The sequence below is a fragment of the Prinia subflava genome, chromosome 4, assembly GCF_021018805.1.
Source record: "Prinia subflava isolate CZ2003 ecotype Zambia chromosome 4, Cam_Psub_1.2, whole genome shotgun sequence".
Lineage (NCBI taxonomy): Eukaryota > Metazoa > Chordata > Aves > Passeriformes > Cisticolidae > Prinia > Prinia subflava.
The window spans coordinates 17,036,634-17,056,018 of NC_086250.1; the positions used below are offsets into that span (position 1 = coordinate 17,036,634).

General features: G+C 41.3%; 1 protein-coding gene across 2 annotated transcripts in view; it reads left to right on the forward strand.

Moving 5' to 3' along the window:
- The first annotated feature begins 446 nt into the window (after positions 1–446).
- Positions 447–19,385, forward strand: part of TBXAS1 (thromboxane A synthase 1) — a 238,149-nt gene continuing 219,210 nt past the window's right edge. Inside the window, exons 1-2 of one of the 2 annotated variants that reach the window (XM_063395672.1) lie at positions 447–575; positions 10,830–11,020. In XM_063395672.1, the coding sequence (XP_063251742.1) occupies positions 10,923–11,020 (98 nt within the window). In that variant the 5' untranslated portion in view covers positions 447–575; positions 10,830–10,922. The remainder of the gene's footprint in view (positions 576–10,829; positions 11,021–19,385) is intronic. The other variant, XM_063395673.1, reaches the window with a different exon arrangement.

The following is a 19,385-nucleotide window of genomic DNA, read 5'->3' on the forward strand; positions in this document are numbered from 1 at the left end:
TTTTCCCATCTGATTTTGCGAAGCTATTTGGCAACACTTGCTTATGAGCTTTTACTTTTCACTTCTTTCCTTCTCCCTTCATAGCAAACGAAAGAACCCTCATCAGGAGCAGAAAGACGATTGGAAATACACGAACTTCCCATTTTCCCCTTGCTGGAGATAAAAAATATTTGCTGAGTTTTGTGCCTTTTTAAAAATTACTATTTGTAATGCAGGCATACATTAGGCATACACAGGCACTTAAAAGTCCATAAACTTTTAAGAAAAGGAACATATTAAAGATCTCAGAGCGTTAGTTTCCCTTGCGGCCACGCAAAGGCATGCCAGCCAGGGAGGCTGGGGGTGGTGGTGGAACTACAGCCCCCAGAGGCCGTGGCGGGGGCAGCCCGGGGAGACGGGGCAGGGAGGCGCGGAGGCTCCTGGGAGTTGTAGTCCCGCGGCGCTGCCTGGCAGCTGTCCCAGCACCTGTCTGTCCTGTAGGAGGCGGCGATGGCTCCGCGCCCCGCTGCTGCCCTCAGGCTGCGACTGGCACCCCAACCAGGAACCGCTGCAGGAGGCATGGGAGACCTCTGCAGGTAAGGATCTCTTGGGATTTTCTGTGTAAATCCTGGGGCCCATCCTCGTCCCCCTTGCCCCGTGCTTTTGGCTGGGATGCTTTGCCGTTCCCGTGGCACATCCCCGGGCAAAGCCGTGGGAGTTTGGCTTGGCTGGTGGCGCTGGCTGCAGTGGCAGCGTGTGGGACCGGGGAGAGGTGCCGTTCTTCCCCGCAGCCATGATCAGATGTGTTGGCTCCTTTAGGTATAGGTTAGAGAAATAAATAATCATTCAGTCTTAGAAAAAGTGACGGTAGGAATTCTACTCCCCCAGAGAGGCTGTCAATCTTTCTCAAGTGAATAAGGGTCTAATAGCATCCAGTTTTTCGCTGAACTTAAGCTTGTTTTTAATGTACGTTTTCTTTTAAGTTGACTTTCTAGGTTTTAGTAGAGAGAAACTGACAAATACGCATTTTGCATGTGTGGCTGCAATAGACTCTGCCTGTGTACATTTCCTTCTTCCAGTGTATTTGCTTGTTTGCTCAACTGGAGGCAACTCAAAGTTTCAGGCTGTTCAGACCACTACAGTGAAAATCCTTGGAAATGCTTCTGTTTCACCCTGCTGCTTAATAAAACAGAGCAGTGGTCAGATAGCAGAGGGAGGAGAAATGGTTTTGTGTGCTTCCTGGGTAAGGTAAAACACTTCTGAAGGTTTTGATTGTGCTCCTCTGGCAAGCAGGCACCTGGGAATCTATTCCAGCCTTGCTGTTGGTCCTTACACCTGAGTGTGAATTGCCACACAGTTGTGGTAAATACCTCACAAAAGGACACACTGCAGACCTCCCAGGGCTAAGTGCATGTGAGATAGTAATGCCTTGTGCATAGAGACTTGGTTCCATGACACAATTATACCCACGTGGTGCTTTCCTACAAATAATTTACTTATTATTCTGAAGACCACAGATTTGTTATGGTCAGGGTCACTGGTTCTCAGTTACTGCTTCTGGGGTGAAGCAGCAGGCAGTGGGCAGGCTGAAAATTGTGAGAGCAGAGTGGGAGTTTTTAGCTAAGGCTACTGGTGCAAGACCCTATTTAAACAAAAAAGGTGGAAGTGATCACAGAAGACCCTCCTGGTAAAGGTGTTCTGCTGGGAGTTGTGTTGCCCCTTTAATGGCAATAAAGTAGCTTTGCTGTTGTCTCTGCAGAATGTCTCTGCATTGCCAAATGCTGAACTAAACAGGTCTGGACAAGGAGGCAGTTCCCTTCCTGTTGAGAGGCTTGGCAGCTCTGGGGCAGTGTGAGGTACGATTTTGGGTGTGTGGGTTGTTTACACCACGGCATCACAACTCCTGTCACACAGAAAGGCAGAAAGCAGAAAGCTGAAGAGCTGGTGTCCTTCATGGATCAAACATGCAGAAAGGTTAAACGCAGCGCCCTCAGATCTGAAATGAGGATGGTATAGCTAGGATTAGAGCTGTTGGTAAGAAGTTCTAAACCTTTCACCAATTAATCCATTACCTTAAAAATCTCAGCAGCTGTAATGGGGAGGTCTCATGGGCTGCTTTCCAGGTGAAGTTTTTCGTGTACGTCATAGACTGATTAGTGGCACTGCTGATACATTTGTAATAGAAAATATCTTATGGGTGCATCTGAATTGGAGTAGAAATTAATTTATAGGGGCATCTCAATCTGGAAGCATTCCCTGCACATTCAAAAAACTTTCTTAAATGTGAGCAGCACTAATATAATAAACAGGGATCATACCTGCATGCAGCCTTGCTCAACTTTGAGTGTTTCTCTGTACATGGACAGTAAATAGGGCAGCTTAAGCCAGGGTGTCAAAACTCCTGCAAGACTGTCCCCAGAGAAGTGTGATGGCCAGGGGTGCCACTGAAACCCTGGGGCAGGGCAGGTGACCGAGGAGGAGGATGGTGGTGGTGGCACCAAGCCCTGCACAGGCAGCAGCAGTGGTGGGGGGGGCTTCTGCCCCCTCCCTCCTGGTGCTGAAGGAAGATGGACCTCCCCACTCCACCTTTCCCCATCTGACAGTCAGGGTGCAATATTTAAAACAGGCATGGATTTCCCTATTTACTCAACAGCAGCACTCCTCCCAAACAGCAATTGTGTCAGTTTTGTTTTCCTTTCCTCATACAGTAGAAATCACATGGTGTGATATGGGATACAGGATAATGGGATTATATTGACCCACCTCTGCAGTTGCTATTAATACCTGAAGAAATCCCCAAGTGCCTCAGCTCAGTGGTAGTACAGTTGCCTGCCCATCTTTCTCTTGCCAAACAGAGCAGGGTTTTTTACAGTAATTGCAAGTCCATATTTTGCTTCCTGGTAGTGTTAAGAAGATAGGGACCAGATTATATACAGAAGAGAATATATAGAGAATATCTGTTTTTGAATGAATAGCAAGCTGATATGCAATGTCATTTAAACAGCATCCTAACAGCCAAGTGTTTTATAAAAACAAAGAAGGCTGAGGGGGTTCGAGGGTCTTTTTCTTGCTGCCCATAGAAACATAACCTACCCTTTCTAAAAAAAGGTGCATTTGAAATTCAGCCTTGGTGCACAGGCTACTAAATTTCAATTGCTGGGTTTATGTCATCATTGTAGTTGCAGTAACTCTGTAAAACACAAGATGAAAGGTTGCTCTTTCCACTCTGAGCTCTTTCTATCCTCCACCTTTACAGCAAAGGTTACCCTGAGCAGTGTCTGCGTCTGTCTGTTGTAAGTGTAGAAATACCCATTATTCATAACTTGCCAATGTGTATGCTGGAAAAGAAAAGCTGAATTTATGGCTATATTTCCTCTCTGCTGGGGTTTTTAGAGTTGTGTGTTTCAGCGTTTCCATTATAAACCCCTGTTTTCTGAGGTTTATAACAGTCTTGAAGAGCGGAGTGGTCTTGAACCATAATAGAAAGCGTGTAATGTTGCATTTACAGTACAGCTGTAACTGCACATTAACGAGTGTAATCTTCTCAGTGTACCCTCTGTGCTCCAATAAGGTTCACTGGAGTTACATACACTGAGAGAAAAACAATATTTAATGTTTGGAGTTGGCGCTCTCCATCCACAGAGCTGAGTGCATCACATGAGGATAGAGATCATCTACCTGCATCAGACTTACAAAAAATTCCTTGCTTAAAATACTCACATGCATCTGTGGGGACCCCTCTGAATTACAACTCATCATAAGCTCCCTTTGTCCCTGTGAATTTCTACTTAGCCTGAGCTGCCACAGACAGAGCTGGGGCTCTTGAGGAGAGGTTTCCCATACCCTGAGAAGGAGATGTATTTCCTTTCTGTACTATTCCAACTACAGTATAAGGCTGGGTTTATCTGCCACTTGGTGAAAGGCACCAGAAGGTAGGAAGGAGGCTGGACACTTTTGTCTCAGATCCCAACTATAGTACAGTTTGAAAGATGAAGTTAAAAGGAGTATCAGCAAGGTTGAAATTTTGTTGAGACTGTTTTTCTTGCTGTTCCAACTCATAATGTCAGGTTATTTAGTCTTCCACTTAACCTCTCTTCCCTTGGCTAATAGGTCAGCTTATTAGGTTCATGCCCTTTTGCAAGTATTGCTAACCTCAAGCATTCAGAAATCACAGATTTACTCTCAGATCCATGAGACTGCAGGAAAAACATGCATTTTTGTAATTGAGCATTAAAATAGTTTAATTAGAATTTTAGCCCTGCTCCTTTGCGTTTCACAGCTTTTGAGGACCTTTTTCCTTGCTTTGAGCTTGACGGTCCTTGCCCCCAGTAAAACCTGTATTTATCACAATTGCACAAATGAACAACCAGCGCTGTAGCAAAAAACTCAACGAAACCAAGAGTTCAGAAAGAGCTTGAGATTCGGAAGTGCTGGTTTTGTGATTTCATAATATTTTTTTCCACTTTTTTTCTCTCCCCTCACCAGTTATGCATGTTGTGTTACAACATATCTGCTGAGAATGAGATAGCTGAAGGGATTCCTGATTTGGTGAATTCGTGTACAAGTGGTCATCAGAAGGGTCTGCAGCAAAAAAGCCCAGTGAATGGGAAAGCACAAAAGGCTGAACCGGAGTAAAGCTGCCTGTATGTTGCATGTGCTTCTCTGCCACGTATAAGGGAGCTGCAATTTGCATGTTAGTTATCTGTGCTCCCTTTCATATGGGTAAGAAGGCCTTTGGGAATATTTGGCATGATCTACCAAGAATTATTCATCATATGATGCATACATTTAGGCAGCAAGTATACTCTGTGTAGGGGCATGAGTGAAATCAGGAATTTCAAGTACTTTATATTGTCTCTGTTTCCCCCCCAGTGTGAAGGTTTGATGTATCTTCCTGTCCCAGCTTTTTGTATTCCAGTGCCCCATATATTTGGTGCTCTTACTGCCATCTGAGAATATTAATCATGTTTGTTCACAGTGCAGTTATTGTCATTTTGAAATGCTTGTCATGGGGAACATTTTCAAAGGCAAGAGAGGCAACAGGGCAACAGCTTCCCCTGCTGCATCTGCAGGAGTCAGAGCAGCATTACCAAACCCTGCACCTGGTGATCTCCAGGAGAGTGTCCTGTGAAGGGATGTTCCTGCATCTTAAGAAGTGGTTCTATAGATGCCACTGAAGAATTGCTGAGGAACTGGTCCTCAGTGATTTCTTTTGCTGTCAGTTTGAGTTTCTTTGCAGTTGGGTTGCATTTCTACATGTGGATTTAAACTAAGAGCTTCTGGGCTGCTTGAGGTATGAGAACCATTGCTGTGGCAATAGTATTAGTCTGACTTACTTCATTGCCACCTTTTTCCTTTTTGCAAGTGTACTGCCTCTTCTGTGCAGAGACTAGTGGTAGTAGCTCCTGAGATGTAGTACCTGTTCTGGTTTTGGCATGTTTGTGTCATCTAATACATTTGCACATTCATTTGCTCTCTCTTTTTGCTGTCTTATTCATCTCAGAGGGACCATTGCACCTAAACCCTCTGGTTTTAGACAGTTAGAGATAAGGCATAAAGGGACAGCTGATACTGCCCACAGTTCCCAGATGAGAAGAATCCTAACATTCTTGTCAGGCTGAAGGCCGTAACCCATGGGCACATTCTCCGTTCACATCTGTGGAGTTTCTTCTGGGAGCATGAGATATTTGAAAAAAACAGTGGTGGACTTCAGGTGAAGAACAGTTCTTTGCCTTGTCTGAGGTTCAAGGTTTTTGAGACTTTTGGTGCATTTCCGATTTGTCGTTTTGAATTTTAGCAGGCTACTGATAAATGCATTGTATTAGTCTATAAGTTTGTTTAATTAAGTTATAGAACAAGGTACTTCCATTAAGTTTTTCACAATTCTTTGACCTGTGATCCAGCACCAAAATATAGTTTGGAGAATTCAAAACTGGAATTTGTTATCTAGAGTAGCTTTTCAATCAGACGAAGAAGGTTAGGTATTTTTCATGGTGTTTAAAAACTGAGCTTCAGAAACAAACAAACAAACAAACAAACAAACAGCTCTTAACATAATATTTTAGCAAACATTTATATATCTCTCGGCAACCACAAGACTAGTCTAGGCAGGGGTGTTTTTTTGCTTTTTCTGTGTATGTGGAGCTATTGATCTGTGAAAATAAATCCTTATTTATCTCTAGTCAAGTTTATAGAACAATGAAATTATAGGATTGCTTGAATCAATCAATGTTTCTGAAGCAAGCTATAGAAATATAAACAAGTTACCAATTATTTAATAAAGTCAATTTGCTTAGAAATGCCTGGCAACGGGCAGCAGATGTTATACTAATTTCTGCTTTCTCTGGAATTTCACAGGGGCTGCAAGTTCTTAATGTCACTATTAGCAAAGGTAACTTTATTTTAGAAACTCATTCCAAACTCTCACAGCAAGAGGAAGAAACTGTCATTCCTTTTGACCACAAAATCTATGCTATTTCTAACAGGAGTTCTTTGAAATAACTAGGATATCTCACAGCTTGTTGCTTTAGAGGGGACTTAGTACAGTGGCTCTACATTTAGTTAGCATAATGAGTTTTTTAGTTTCTAAGATACTGACTGTGTTTGAAGTACCATAACTTTTAGGCAGTTAAGATTAAATTTGTTAGTGAAGTACAAGTTTGCATAATTTAGCTTTCCTGGAATTTTAAACTGTATACCTGTTTCCTGAGAAGCATTTAGGTTAATATAACCAGGTTCTGACTTAGCAAAACAATTTAAGTGTAAAAGTGTGTCTTTCTGCATCTCAGTTGGAAGTGCCATGAAGGTGGCCTCCTCAGTGTGGTTTCACAGTTACTGTGTTTGCCTTTTGAGATCCACTTTATTGGAGTGACTTTATTCAAGGTGACTCAAGAATCTCCCATGAGCTCTTGGTGTCCTTTTGGTGCACCTGCCTGTTTTGAATGTAGAGCAGGGTCTTTATTAGTGGGGTCTGATGCCTTGGTGGTCTGTCTGTTGGGTAGTTTGTCATAGTTTGTCATGCAGGAATACAGAATCTTCCATCTTCTTCTTTTTTTTTTTTTTTATTTGATCTACTTTCAAGACATTGAGAATTCATTTTGGCTCTGGAAAGGTTTTTCCTTTAAGATAAATTATCATCATATATACTTACACCTTTTGTTATATGGACTTTGTTGAAGCTTATCATAAACTAGTCCGTAATTGGTATCTTTTTTAAGCTGTTCTGTGATAGTTTGTCTGCAGTACTTTGTGGCTAAGCTGTCTGTAGCAGAATTTTGTTGATCTGAAGACTGTGCTATAAATTTCTATAGACACAAACTGCTATAAAATTAAAATGTAACGTCTTCTTGGACTTCCTTCATCTATCATAAAGCTGGTGTGGCTCAGCCTTAATTAGATTATTAGAGACCTAAAATATATGAGGTAGAATAGCACAAGAGGAATTGAATTTGGTCATTAACAGGAGTGTGTGGTTAGTCTAGCTGGTGTAGTCAGTAGCTCCTGAAATATGAGACTACACTTTCCATCTGATATGTTTTGAAGACAGGTCAAAATCCTTAAGATGATTTAGGTGTACTGGGAAGGTCTATAATCCTGCTTTTTAATAAACTCTGTATTTCATGTTGGAACAATACTTCTGTTTGTCAAGCATTGCTAAAGCTCACAGCCACAGTTGTATTCCTTTGGAAGATGAAATGCATTGCTTTGGAAGAGCATTTACAGAAAATATCACTGGACTCAGGGCTCCAATGCACGAAGGCTTCCTGTAAAACCTGGATTGTCAGGGTGCCAGGTTTTTGTTCTTTTTCGGTTGAGGAACAATCCAGCCTCTCACACTTTGAATGCTACTGTGCACTTCCCAGTTTGATAGCTGCTGCTGCGAGCGTGTGTGCAGGCTGTAGCTCTGGCTGCTCAGCACTAAACTTCCTTCTGTCCTTTGCTGGGGAGCTCCCAGGCAGGGGTGGGGAATGAAGGATGAGGTGGGACTCTTATGTGTAGGTTTTAGTCAACATCTGTTTGTGATGAACGAGGTGGATTTTAATTGCCACGGAAGAGGAGAGCGTGGATGGCACCGTGTCAAGGAGCTGCAAACCTTGGTAGATGCGATCTTGAGGGAAGCCTTGTGGATGCAAATGCAGGCTCTGCTGCTGACTCACAACAGTCTGACAGGAAAAGGCTCTCTTCTGCTTGCCTCTGGCTTCCTCCAGCTGTGGTTAGGGAGGACTTTGTATCTGTCTCCCCAGTTCTTTGATACTGTTACCATACTGGGCAGCGTGACTCCACAAAAGGAACTTGGAGGTTCGTGAGAAATATCTGTGCTATTTAATGTTAAGATGATATTTCTCATGTAAAACACTTGAGAAAGAGAGTTCTCAGGATGGATAAAATAGCTTGTTTTCACTGCTTTCTGCATCCCTCACTCCTTTTCCCCTTACAAATGTCTCGTGGATTCATGTGATGCTTCACAGAGCTGAGGTCCCTAACTCCAAGATGATAACTGTAAGTGCCCCTGTCTGTGATGAGAAGTGCTCCAGGTAGGTTTTAGAGTCAATGCTGGCCACCCTTCTTAATGGTCAGAGATGCCAAGTTAAAATCCTTCACCAAGAAACAGGTGATGAGGCTTAAAAAGTAAAACAAAACAAACCCCAACATCAACAGCAGAAAAGGATTGAAAAGAAAAAAAAAAAAAAGCTTGATTATGTGTTCTCTTCCAAGCTGGATTCTGATGTGAGACTATTTTCTTTCTTAAGCATATGTTTAACCACTATTCATACCTCCTGTCTCTCAGTGTGACTGGCAAAGGCTCCAGTACTTCTTAAAAAACGAGTGAGGTCTGTACTTGACCTGTGTGTGCTGATAGGAGTCATGCAGTTGATTTTAATAGGAGAACATCTGTCCTCTTTGTGCGGAAAAATGTCTTTTATTAAAAAGCCAAATAAATTGAAGCAATTTTGGAATATTATTTCTTGTCTTCTACCCTTGTGGTGGTTGGTTTAGTTTTTAGAAAAGACTTTGATGCATATCAATGTTTGATTTTTTTTTTCTTTTTCTGAAAGTCCCACAGGATTGGTTGCTAGTTGGGATTAGCTTGCACCCACTGATTAATTCCTTGTGTCACTGGTCTTGAATCTTGTCGCAGTTGTTCTTGGAGAACTTGCCAGCAGCAGCAAACCAGCAGAGCTGTTATTGACCTAGAATAGCAGTGGAGTTGTTATTACATGAAGCAAGATTTTCTGTGAACTATGTTGCTTTTCTGTGGAGCTGATGAGCTGGTTAACACCTTTTACTTATTCTGTAAGGATCTGAGGCTGGAAGGGAATTAATGCAGTTGTGAAGCACGGAGAACCAAAATAGCAGTGATTCACTTAGAGTAGAGTCAAATCTTCTTAAAATTAAACTCCATTGTGTTAGAGACTTTACTTTTTTGATACCTATATTATTAACTTCTCTGATAAAGCAGGAAATGTAATGCAGTGATATTGGAGAAGCCTTGCACATTAAATCTAAGCTATTGTCTTGGGGTAGTAAGAGAAGAAACCACTCTTCATCAGGTGTGTTATGAGAATTGGATTTTACAGAATTTCTGGTTCTCAAGGTTACCGTATAATTTAGAAAACAAGTTTTTACATAGCGTTGATTTCCTTGCCTTTCAAATTGTTTGTTTAGGATGGGTGTTAACTCTGAAGCACATATATGTATAGTTTCATAAGTAACAAACAATACTGGACAGTTTAGGGAATTTTATCATGGGCAGAATGTTTACATGCAAGCTGCTGCTTCTGATGTTGTTGTCGTGAAGATTTTTTTGATCATGGAATTTAGTTCCTTTAGTGTATAACAGGTTGGTGGACTTCTCTTGTAGAAGTGCTTCAATGTGTGTTCTTTGGTTTACCTTTCTAATTGGGCTGGATCAGATGCTTAAAACAGGCTTGAGGTTTTCAGGCAGGAAAATATGGAAGAAAGCTGAAGAATTCGTATACAGTGAGCAAACCATTTCCAGATGTGAGGTCAAAACTTGACTGTTGTATGCAGGTTGTTCCAGGGGCTGTGTCAGCCTGACTGTGCCTCAATACAGAGACAGTAGCTTTTACCACATTGATGTTAAATCTGATACTAGAAATACAACGTAGGCATAGCCAAAGTATCTCTGGAGAGACTGGTTAGTGATACCTCCAAGGTGGACAGTGCACTGAGCCAGGAAAATCTGCTGTAGCCTCATGGACTTGAGATGATACAGCCAAACAGTGCTGTCTGCGTGGACTCACCAGTGTGGAAGATGCTGACTTATGGATCTGGTACTACCCCCCAAAACTGGAATTTTTTGCTCATAAGTTTGCTCTATATGCATTCTAGAAGTCACACTAGACCTGTTTTCCTCTAATTCCTCCTTTTAATTGTGATAAAGTTTGCTTTGTTCTGTTCTTACAAGGTATAACCAGCTTGGAAATTAAGTGCTAATGAAGTTTTATATTGCAAAAGTGCTCTATTTTAGTTACTTTAGAAAACACCTCTGTTTGTATGTCAGGGCACCCCTGAAGTGCCTTTATATTTTTCTTCCATGATCTGTAACATGGTCGGGCTGTCTTTCCCATTTCTTTTCCCCACACATTCCTCAGCTTCCCATACTTGAGGTCTAAAAACCTATTCAGCAACACTGATGTCTCAAGCGGTGGGTATGTAAATATTTACTAGCATGACAGTCAACAACAGTGGGAGGGGGGAGATTGCTACATTCTGTCATTCAGGGAACCTTCCAGTTCTGTCTCAGAGTGTGCAGCCGATGAGAAGAGGAAAGGTTCTCAGTTTGTGCTTGATATGTTTTTGCTCTCTCGGTTCCTGTTTTGTTGCAGATGTCATTCTTGTAGCTGTGGAAAGCTTTATCAGCCCTTGCTGAGGCTTTCCCCTGCACACAGCGCTCAAGGCTGGAGCTGTAGTGGAGGAAAATGGAGCCTGTAGATCTCCTGGCATTTGCCTCCCTAGAAATGAACCATACCACTGTCACCCTGGCTTTGCTGGCAGTCTTCCTGGTCCTGCTGTATTGGTAAGTGATAGTGATGAGATGGGTTGCACATCAGACACAAACCCTGCTGAAGCTCTGCCAGCTTCTGTAGAGTCTTTTATCCATGAGGGGAAATTGGAAGGTAATTTTCTAGGAGGGAAATGGAGGGGGAGTTAGTTTGGATGCAGAGAATGCAATAAATACTCACTAAATTGATGATACTTTTAGAGAATTCTCTCCTTACAATATTGTCTTGCAAGTGCTTTACCAACTGGTAACAAAAATTGTCTTCTAAGTTAAGAATTTATTTGTTGGTTTCTTATTAATTTCTTTGGGCACCAGGAGCATTGGTCTAGGTCAGAAAAAAAACCAAGTACTTGTTGGACCTCTTCTCTCTACTGTGCTGCACACTTGTTCTTTGGCTTAAGTGTACAGACACCTTAACTGCTGCTTGAATTTCCTCTCTTGTTCTTTGAACACTGACTAGTGGACACAAATCAGAATAACAGCAGCCCTAATGGTTAGCACAGTAGGCATTGCAGTGAGCTGTGCTGAAATGAAAAAAACAAACCTCCTCCCTGTTCCAAAAATTTATTTCAGAAATTGTATTTGCTGAACTGGGAGTGTTTTTCTGACTTTTTACTTGCATATCTCTTCAAATCCTGCCTTCCAGTAAAAGAATGGGGTTTTTTTTTCTGAGTTGTATGAGTATTCAAGAAAAGGTTTCAGGGACTGTTGCAGAAAAAAGATATCCAGCAAAAATCCAAATCTAATCTAGAAGAGACTGGTGATGGCACCACGAGTTTAGCATAATTGTTGTAGCAATGTAAATGACAGATTGCTTTGCATGTATCTTGTCATTCTTTCACCCTGTTGAACTTGGTTCAACTTCCTTCTGTGTCCAGGGAGGGTCTAGAGAGACTAAAAAGAGTCAAACTCTTATTTGATGTGTGTTGCTGTATCAAATATGTGGGTGAGCCTGCTTTCTTAGCAGGATCTGCCCAAATCATCACAAACATCCAACTCCCACTTCCTCTGAATTTTATTGGGAAAAAGAGCGGTAGCTCTAGATCATTATGTAAGACCCTGCTGTTTAGCTGTAGATCTGCACATCTCTGGGAGCTTAAGGGGAAGAGAGGGAGGACAGAGTTCAGAGGACAGTTAGGAAAGGCAGCAGATCAGCTGGTGAGATCTGGCCACCTGTGAATAATTTGGAATAGCCTGATACTTCCACATAGCACATGTCCAGATGTACCAAAATCTCCAAAGAGCCAGAACTGCTCCTTGTAAATGTTAGGTACTGTCTGGTGTGTGCTTGCCCAGGGCCTCATTTTCTGGTTCAGTTTAGGAAAGGCTGTTCCTCCCCTTGAAGTTAAGACATGGTGGTTTAGTGCACATTTGGTCTTGCCATTAACAAACCTAACTGTAATTGCAGAGTTAAACCAGATTTGTGGCTGTGGTCAATTGCTGATGAACTGAGTGCCTACCATAAAAGTCTCAAAAAGTTCAACTTAGCAGTGAGGTGGGAAAATGTCTAACAGTAGAGACACCCTATTCAGTGTGTCTGCTTTCCTGGATGAAGGTGAGTTCTGTGAAAGCATCAAGAAAAGGAAGCAGAAGTTTAATATGAAAAAAGTGTTTTATACTTCTAACTGCCAATGGTTACTACTAACCAATCTAGTTGATCTACAAATTCAAGTTTATTTTTAAATAGCTTATTAAATACAGGTGCCTATAGATCACTCTTCCAATGGGAAGCTGGAAATTATTAAACTTGCAATGAAATAAGCTATGGGCTGTTGGTAGGTTTGCCTGGTGGCTGAGCTGTTCACATTTGTAAAGTGCTGTGCCTGAGCCTGTAAGGTTAAAGTCTTGAAGCACATTTGCAAGTGTGGTAGTTGTTCAGACTTGTCAGCTTTCTAATTTGAGTCTATTTTGTTAAAGATTTTTATACTGCCTGCGTGTTTAAACAAATCAGTGCAACTCAATGCATGCTCACATCTTCCTTTATTCATGACTGAAACCTTGGGTTCAAGGAATAATTTAAACAGTGTGTAAAATGGATGCTAATATAAATGCAGGTCTCTAATTCTAGGGAATGCTTTTATTACAATCATGTTGTGTACCTGATTATCTGGCTCTTCTAGGAGTTAGAAATCATGAGTATTGTGTATGGCAGGAGTAATAATAAAGTAATAACTCTTAAGGTTCATTTGAGATTTTCCTTATAAGCCTTACCCTAATTTTTTAATGTCTACTGAATTATTCTTTTTTTAGCTTTTTCTGCCAGGATTGTCTTTTCAGAAGGGCAGTCCTGGGGACAAGGGGAAAGAATATTTGCTGTTGTAAATTTTGTTATGGTAGTAGTGTGTGATTGATTGGGGTCATGTTGTGTCAACTGTTGTGTGAGTACAAAGAACAGGCAGTTTGTCCTCCTTGTTGGCTGTAAAAGGCTTAGTAAGGCTCAACAGAAGGCAATTGCAGGTAGAGGAGAGAGTCAAAATATCTAATGCACAGTAGAAAAAGAACGTGGTGATGGCAACATTTGTGTTATTGAGCTCTTTCCTTAGCACAATTTTTGTGGATGGGGGTACTCAGTGGTTTACATGACAGCCTTGAGCTGTTGTCCATCGTCTCAGCCTCAGTCCCTGTTAGTGTGTGTATGGTAAGGCCAGCTGGGATTTGTCACAGTTCATCTGGCAGGTGGTATCTTGCTAAACTGCGATAAGACCAATCTTGTCACATTTTTGGGTATGGTGAGGTCATATGAAAGAAGGAGAGAAGAAAGGGTTGATTGGGAAAGGGAGGAGAGGCTATAGCTGTGTAAAAATAAACTTATAGGAAAGATACAAGTCTTAGGAAGAAGCTTGGATGATTTTATAATTTTTAGGCTGTTATTTATGGTACAATGAAGATCATCAGTAATTCTTTATAACAAATCATATAACAGCACACGTCTCTGATTTCTTGTGCGTTGTTCATCAGTGTAATATGAAGGTGATGCTTGTAGTGTAATGTGTCAATTTTAAATCAGTGGAAGCAGCTCTCAGTGATTGTCTCCTACATGACCTTAAGTCAGCTCTAAGGAGAGGCTTTGCAAAGTAGTTGATTTAATGTTGGGAGAACTATTAGAAACATAGAAAGAACTATGAAGCTTTTTGGGTACATAGTCTATTTGGATTTGAATGGGAAGTTGGTTTTTTGGTAATCTGTTAAATTAAGAGGCTGCTCAAGCCTCTTTGCTATACCCTATTCTTGAAGGATTTAGTGATCTGCTACCCTCCCCATTCCTACTATTTGTTCTCTGTAGGTAAAATTCTCTTGCTTCTTATCATGGATTCTTGGATGTCTGTTGCTACATCATTATTATTGTGATAGGCACGTTACTGCTTTATTGACCACAAAAAGGCATAATATGGCTAACTACCAAAGTTCAGTAATACCAGTGGCACAACAATTAGCGCTCTTAAAAAATGTCTTGTCTGTGTCCTCCCCTGTGATTTCTTCCACCCAAACTGATTATCAGAGCAGTTTCTTTTAAGAGCAGTTTCTTTCTCAATTGCAAGCACTGCTGTCTCTATTTGCCTAATCTCTGTGAATCTCAGGGGGTTTTTTAGGCATGAAATAAAACCAAACTCTTAAGGGAAGAATGAGGTTAACATTTACAAATCCCAGTGATACTCTCTATTGAAATATACAGTACTATATCTATGCAACATATTGTTCATTTTCATTTCAAACATATGCTGAGGTGGATATCCCATGCTTGGCTGTAGCTGCAAACATTGCTTTGTGTCTTTCTTTTTGCTGTCTGGGTAGATGTTTGATAAAATGAAAGCAGGAGTTTATCTTGCTTTAAAGTTTAATGTACCATAAGCTGAGCATTATGAAGAAACTGTCACAGCATTCAGATACCTGTGTTCAAGCTGGATTATCAACCCCTTGTCTAAACAAACCTGGGATTTTTAGAAACATGGAAGTTAAATGGGAGTGTTTGTTTATATTTGTAAGATCCATGTCTAATTGCATGCTTTCAAACATAGCTAAACATAAACTAGTGGTGCTCCTGTCTGTTTCTGAAAAGCTAAGTAATTCAGAAAGATGTCATTTTTATACTGAAGTAATATTAATGATTACTTGTGCTAGAGACAAGTATAGAGAGACTAAGAGATTGAGGTCTCCCTAGATCAAGGTAATACCCATGCAGTGCAGAACAAGTCAATCCTGACCCAAAGAATTTGCAGTCTCTGATAAAAAAGAATGAAAAGTGAACTTAATATTTTTCCTCCTCTGACCTTAAGTCATTTGCATACAGTTGGATGGGGGACATACTTAGACAGTGGGGCACATGTGTTATGGCATCAGTTGGTGCCATACCTGTACTAAACCACATCAGAAGTTGATCTCAGGACCAGGCAGTATTTCCATACAGGTGACTTCAATACCATTGCTTCTTTGGCATTACTTTGCATCTGTAGTTTTGGAAAGGGCTCTAAAGGGAAAGTTTAGAGGCAATCTTTCTCCAGCAAAAACTTCATTCTGTTTTTTTTACAGAACCTTGCTGTTTGGGGTTGAGTTAGATAAAACTTCTTTTTTTTTCTAAAGTGAATGCTAGTACTAGATCTTGGACCAATTTTTGCCCCTCAAAAGATCACTATTTACAAAAGATATTTGACAGCTAGAGCTGCAGGTTTATGGTCTGAGTGCAGGCATAAAGGAAGTCAATTATTTTCCCTAACACATCCACATAACACTTCTGGACAGATTCAAGGACAGGCAGTACAGAACTTGCATCCTTTCTGGGTAGGTAGGCCTTAACTTTTCCACCTGCCACTGCTGCCATCAAAGTCATAGGGCTGCTAGGACCTCTATGGCTGGAAACAGACCTGGGTGTGGAGCATCAGCATTCAGAAGGATGTACAGCTCTGCTCTTTGACGCGAGAGGTTGAGAGAGGCATCCTAATGCTCAGGTGTCAAAGCCTGCTGATTTCCCTTTGTGGCAGAAGGCACAGCTCTGTAGACAGAGCATGCTCAGGGGCTGGTGCTGTTTATTGCTGCTGGACTCTGGCTGCTGGACCTGTCTCTGTCTCCCACATCCTTCTGACCTGCAAAGTCTGACCTCTGAGGTGGGATCTCACGTTATGGTCCCTAATGAGGCTTCCCCTATCACAACCTTGTAGCTTCCCAGTCTGCGGTGAATGCACCATCAGGTTTACAAGGTCAGAAGTCTGGGAAGTTATGGGGTTTTAAATATTCTGTTAACCCTAGCTGGTGGTTGTTATTTTATTTTTTTTCCCTAAAATTGCCATTATCAGTGGAAATCACTCTTCTGCCTCCCTCCCCTTTATTTGAATGTCCCAATAGAAAAGCTAGAAGGATCTGACTCAAGAGGAAACATCATCTGCTGTTGATGACAGAAGAAAACCTAAAAGATTATGAATTGTCTTTGTCATACAGTTTCAGATCAAGAAAAGATGGAATTCCCACTAATGTGTCAAACATGATTTGATCCCAAGCTGTGCAATATATGGCCTTGTCTTTGAGCTAAATTGAGCATCTCTAGGTGAGCTTGAGAAGGAGCAGAATAAATTACTGAATTACAATTTGGAAAAGTGCCATACCACATATGACTAAATACTTTATTCCTCTGAAAACAAAGTAGATTTGTGTAGATTTGATCATCCAGAATGAAGTTCACTCAGTGCCCTGATTATGCTGCTTTTAGGTAAACAAAATTATCTATTTTTGGGGAAAGAAGCAGAACAGTTTTCTCTTGTTGCTATTGCAGCTTTGGATCCCTGGGTTCTCTGGGACATCCTCAGAGGCTGTTATAACACCTTGGGTATCCAGACAAGTGTTGGGCCTTTTGTGCTGTGCAGCTTTGGTTTTTGCTTTGTTGCACTGCACTGCACAACTCTGAAACCATCTCTGCTCAAGCTTTATTTTGTTTTCAATTTAGAGATTACATGTCCAGCAGTAGGCTCTCAGGTGGTTGCTGAGTTTTTTACTTTTATGAAGGTGCACTTTACCATAAAAACTCGGTGTAAAAATCTCAATCTCCAGCCTTTTAATTCCTTGTGGGTTTTGTTTTTCCCTAAACTTTTTCATGTATTTTCCCATTAAATCCCAAATTAAAGTATAGTTTGATTTTAGTGAGTGGAGATTGGAGCCTTAATAGTATGTGAAGGCAGACCTATAGGGATAGGATGGCTTCTTTTCATGAAACAAGTATATTTACCTGTGTTCTGCTATGGTCTCCAGATCCATGTCCAATGGAGTGAGCTGCAAAGCTGGATAAAGCACACAAATGGCTCAAGAGCAAACAAGAGCTGGACTCAGTCCCTGAGCTGTCCCATAACCACCTCCTGTGGGACCTGGAATGGCCTGGGTCTGGTCTCAACTGGGTTGCATAGGCAGGAGAGACAAGCAAGGGCAGGAAATACTTTGACTCCTCCATCAGGCAACTTCTGCCTCAGAGCCTGCTCTGGAGCTTCATTGAGCTCTTCTGGACCAGCAGTTTGGTTTTAACTTTTGATCTGGTCTTTGCCTTCGGGTAGGTTGCTTTGATTAACTTGGGGATATTTGGGCCCCTCTCAAAGTGATTTTGGGTACTCTGAATTATCTTCTAGGAGGTCCTGCCTCCATCTACTGACAGTATTAGGAACATGAGGAACTTAATACCCTGCTGGTGGTGCATTAGATGGAATTGAAATTAGATGGTGGGAGAAGGCAATGTAAACAACTTCCTCAGAGAGAAGGCTCTGCAAGCAGTGCAGCACTGCACCCATTGCACTGGGGCTGTGTCTGCTCATTTAATTGCCAGGCTCAGAGGGTCCTCTCAGGTCTGCTGCAAAGTCTTCAAACACTGTCGTGAGCTCTGCTCTTCCCTGAACCACAGGGGTGCAGTTCCTGTGACTGCCCTGCCCTGGGAGGACTTGGTGTTCCTCCTGTGCTCCAAGGTGTGTGGATTTTTGTCACTCCACTTTCAGATAGCACACAGTGTCCAGCCAGCCTGCCTGTACTCCCTCTTAAATAAAAAGTTAAAACATTTTGTAGTTTTGACAGGTTAGAACTCCTCAGAGTGCTGAAATATAGATCTATGTTCTCTTTTTTCTTGTCTCCTTTAACATTGCTCCCATGATTTAAAAAAAAATGCCCATATTCTTCTTCACTCCTTTTTGTCTTTGCATTGGATTTCATCCATACCAATGTTTGTTTTGTCCTCTCTGCTGGCTCACAGGTAATTTATAAGCCTTTGATTGCCATGCCTTGCTCTTCTGTAGGGGAGTTTTATACAGTATTTAATGGAGCTGTCTAAAAAATGTTTTGAAATATTGACATATTATTGAGAGATTGTTTTTTATGAGTTCCCCTTGACATACCCAAAATCTTTAGACGGATTTTTCTCTCTCTTATCTTCCTAGTTCTGTTTTGGTTTTTTTTTCCCTATTGAAAACAAAATTTACTGTTCCATGAATTCATTATGGGCTAATTGCTGTGAAACAGCTGAAAGAGCTCAAAATATTTTCTGGTTTGGGTTTGGATATGCATTTATTTCACTTTCCCAGGAACAGTGAAGGAGCTTGAGAAAATGATGTTCTGTGTCTACCTCTTCCCTACCTTGCTTTATATGCCATTGATTACACTGGTGACAATTTCTTTTAAGCTTTACTTGTTTATTTGACATGTGTTATCTATGATTGGAGTGATGTGCATGTCGATAGGAATACAAGAGTTTTAATGAAGGGACCATCTAGCATGTGGAAGATTCTCTATGTCCATTCCTTTGGTGGTTTCTTTCCTGGCTAGGTGCTGCTTTCATGGTTCTGCAGAACCTGTGAAGTTGTTGGATGAGCAAGGAAGCAACAAACAAGGAAAAGGGCAGCACTTGTTATATGGATTTTTTGCTTGGCTAGGAAAAGAAGCTGGATGCCCAGCAATGGCTGGGGAAGGACTGGAAAGAATGACTGGGAACAGCAGGATATGACTCCATATGAATTTGCACTGTGTTGTTAAAGATTGAGGTCAAGTATGTTTAAGAAAATCAAGGCTGGAAGAGAGGAGTTGAGCTGAGATGTATATTGGGAGTAGGAAATGGGGCAGTGGCTACATGCTTGCTTGTATGGACAAATTAAAGTCTACTTCCTTGGAAAGAATAGTTCCTTTCAGTCACTAAAAACCTTGTGATGTTCTTTCTGAGTTGAGGGGCATGGGAAGGATGAAAAGGCAGTGGACTTTAGAGGAGATGAGTAATTGGTAATTGTATGATCACAAGCTCCTGCTGAATGAATGCCCTTGGATGAGAACTCTTGGCGTAATTCTGAACCTGTAACCCTCAGTATTGTTTTAACTTACTCAGTGGCAATAAATCTGATGTAATCTGTGCATGCATGTTTGTGGTTTCTCA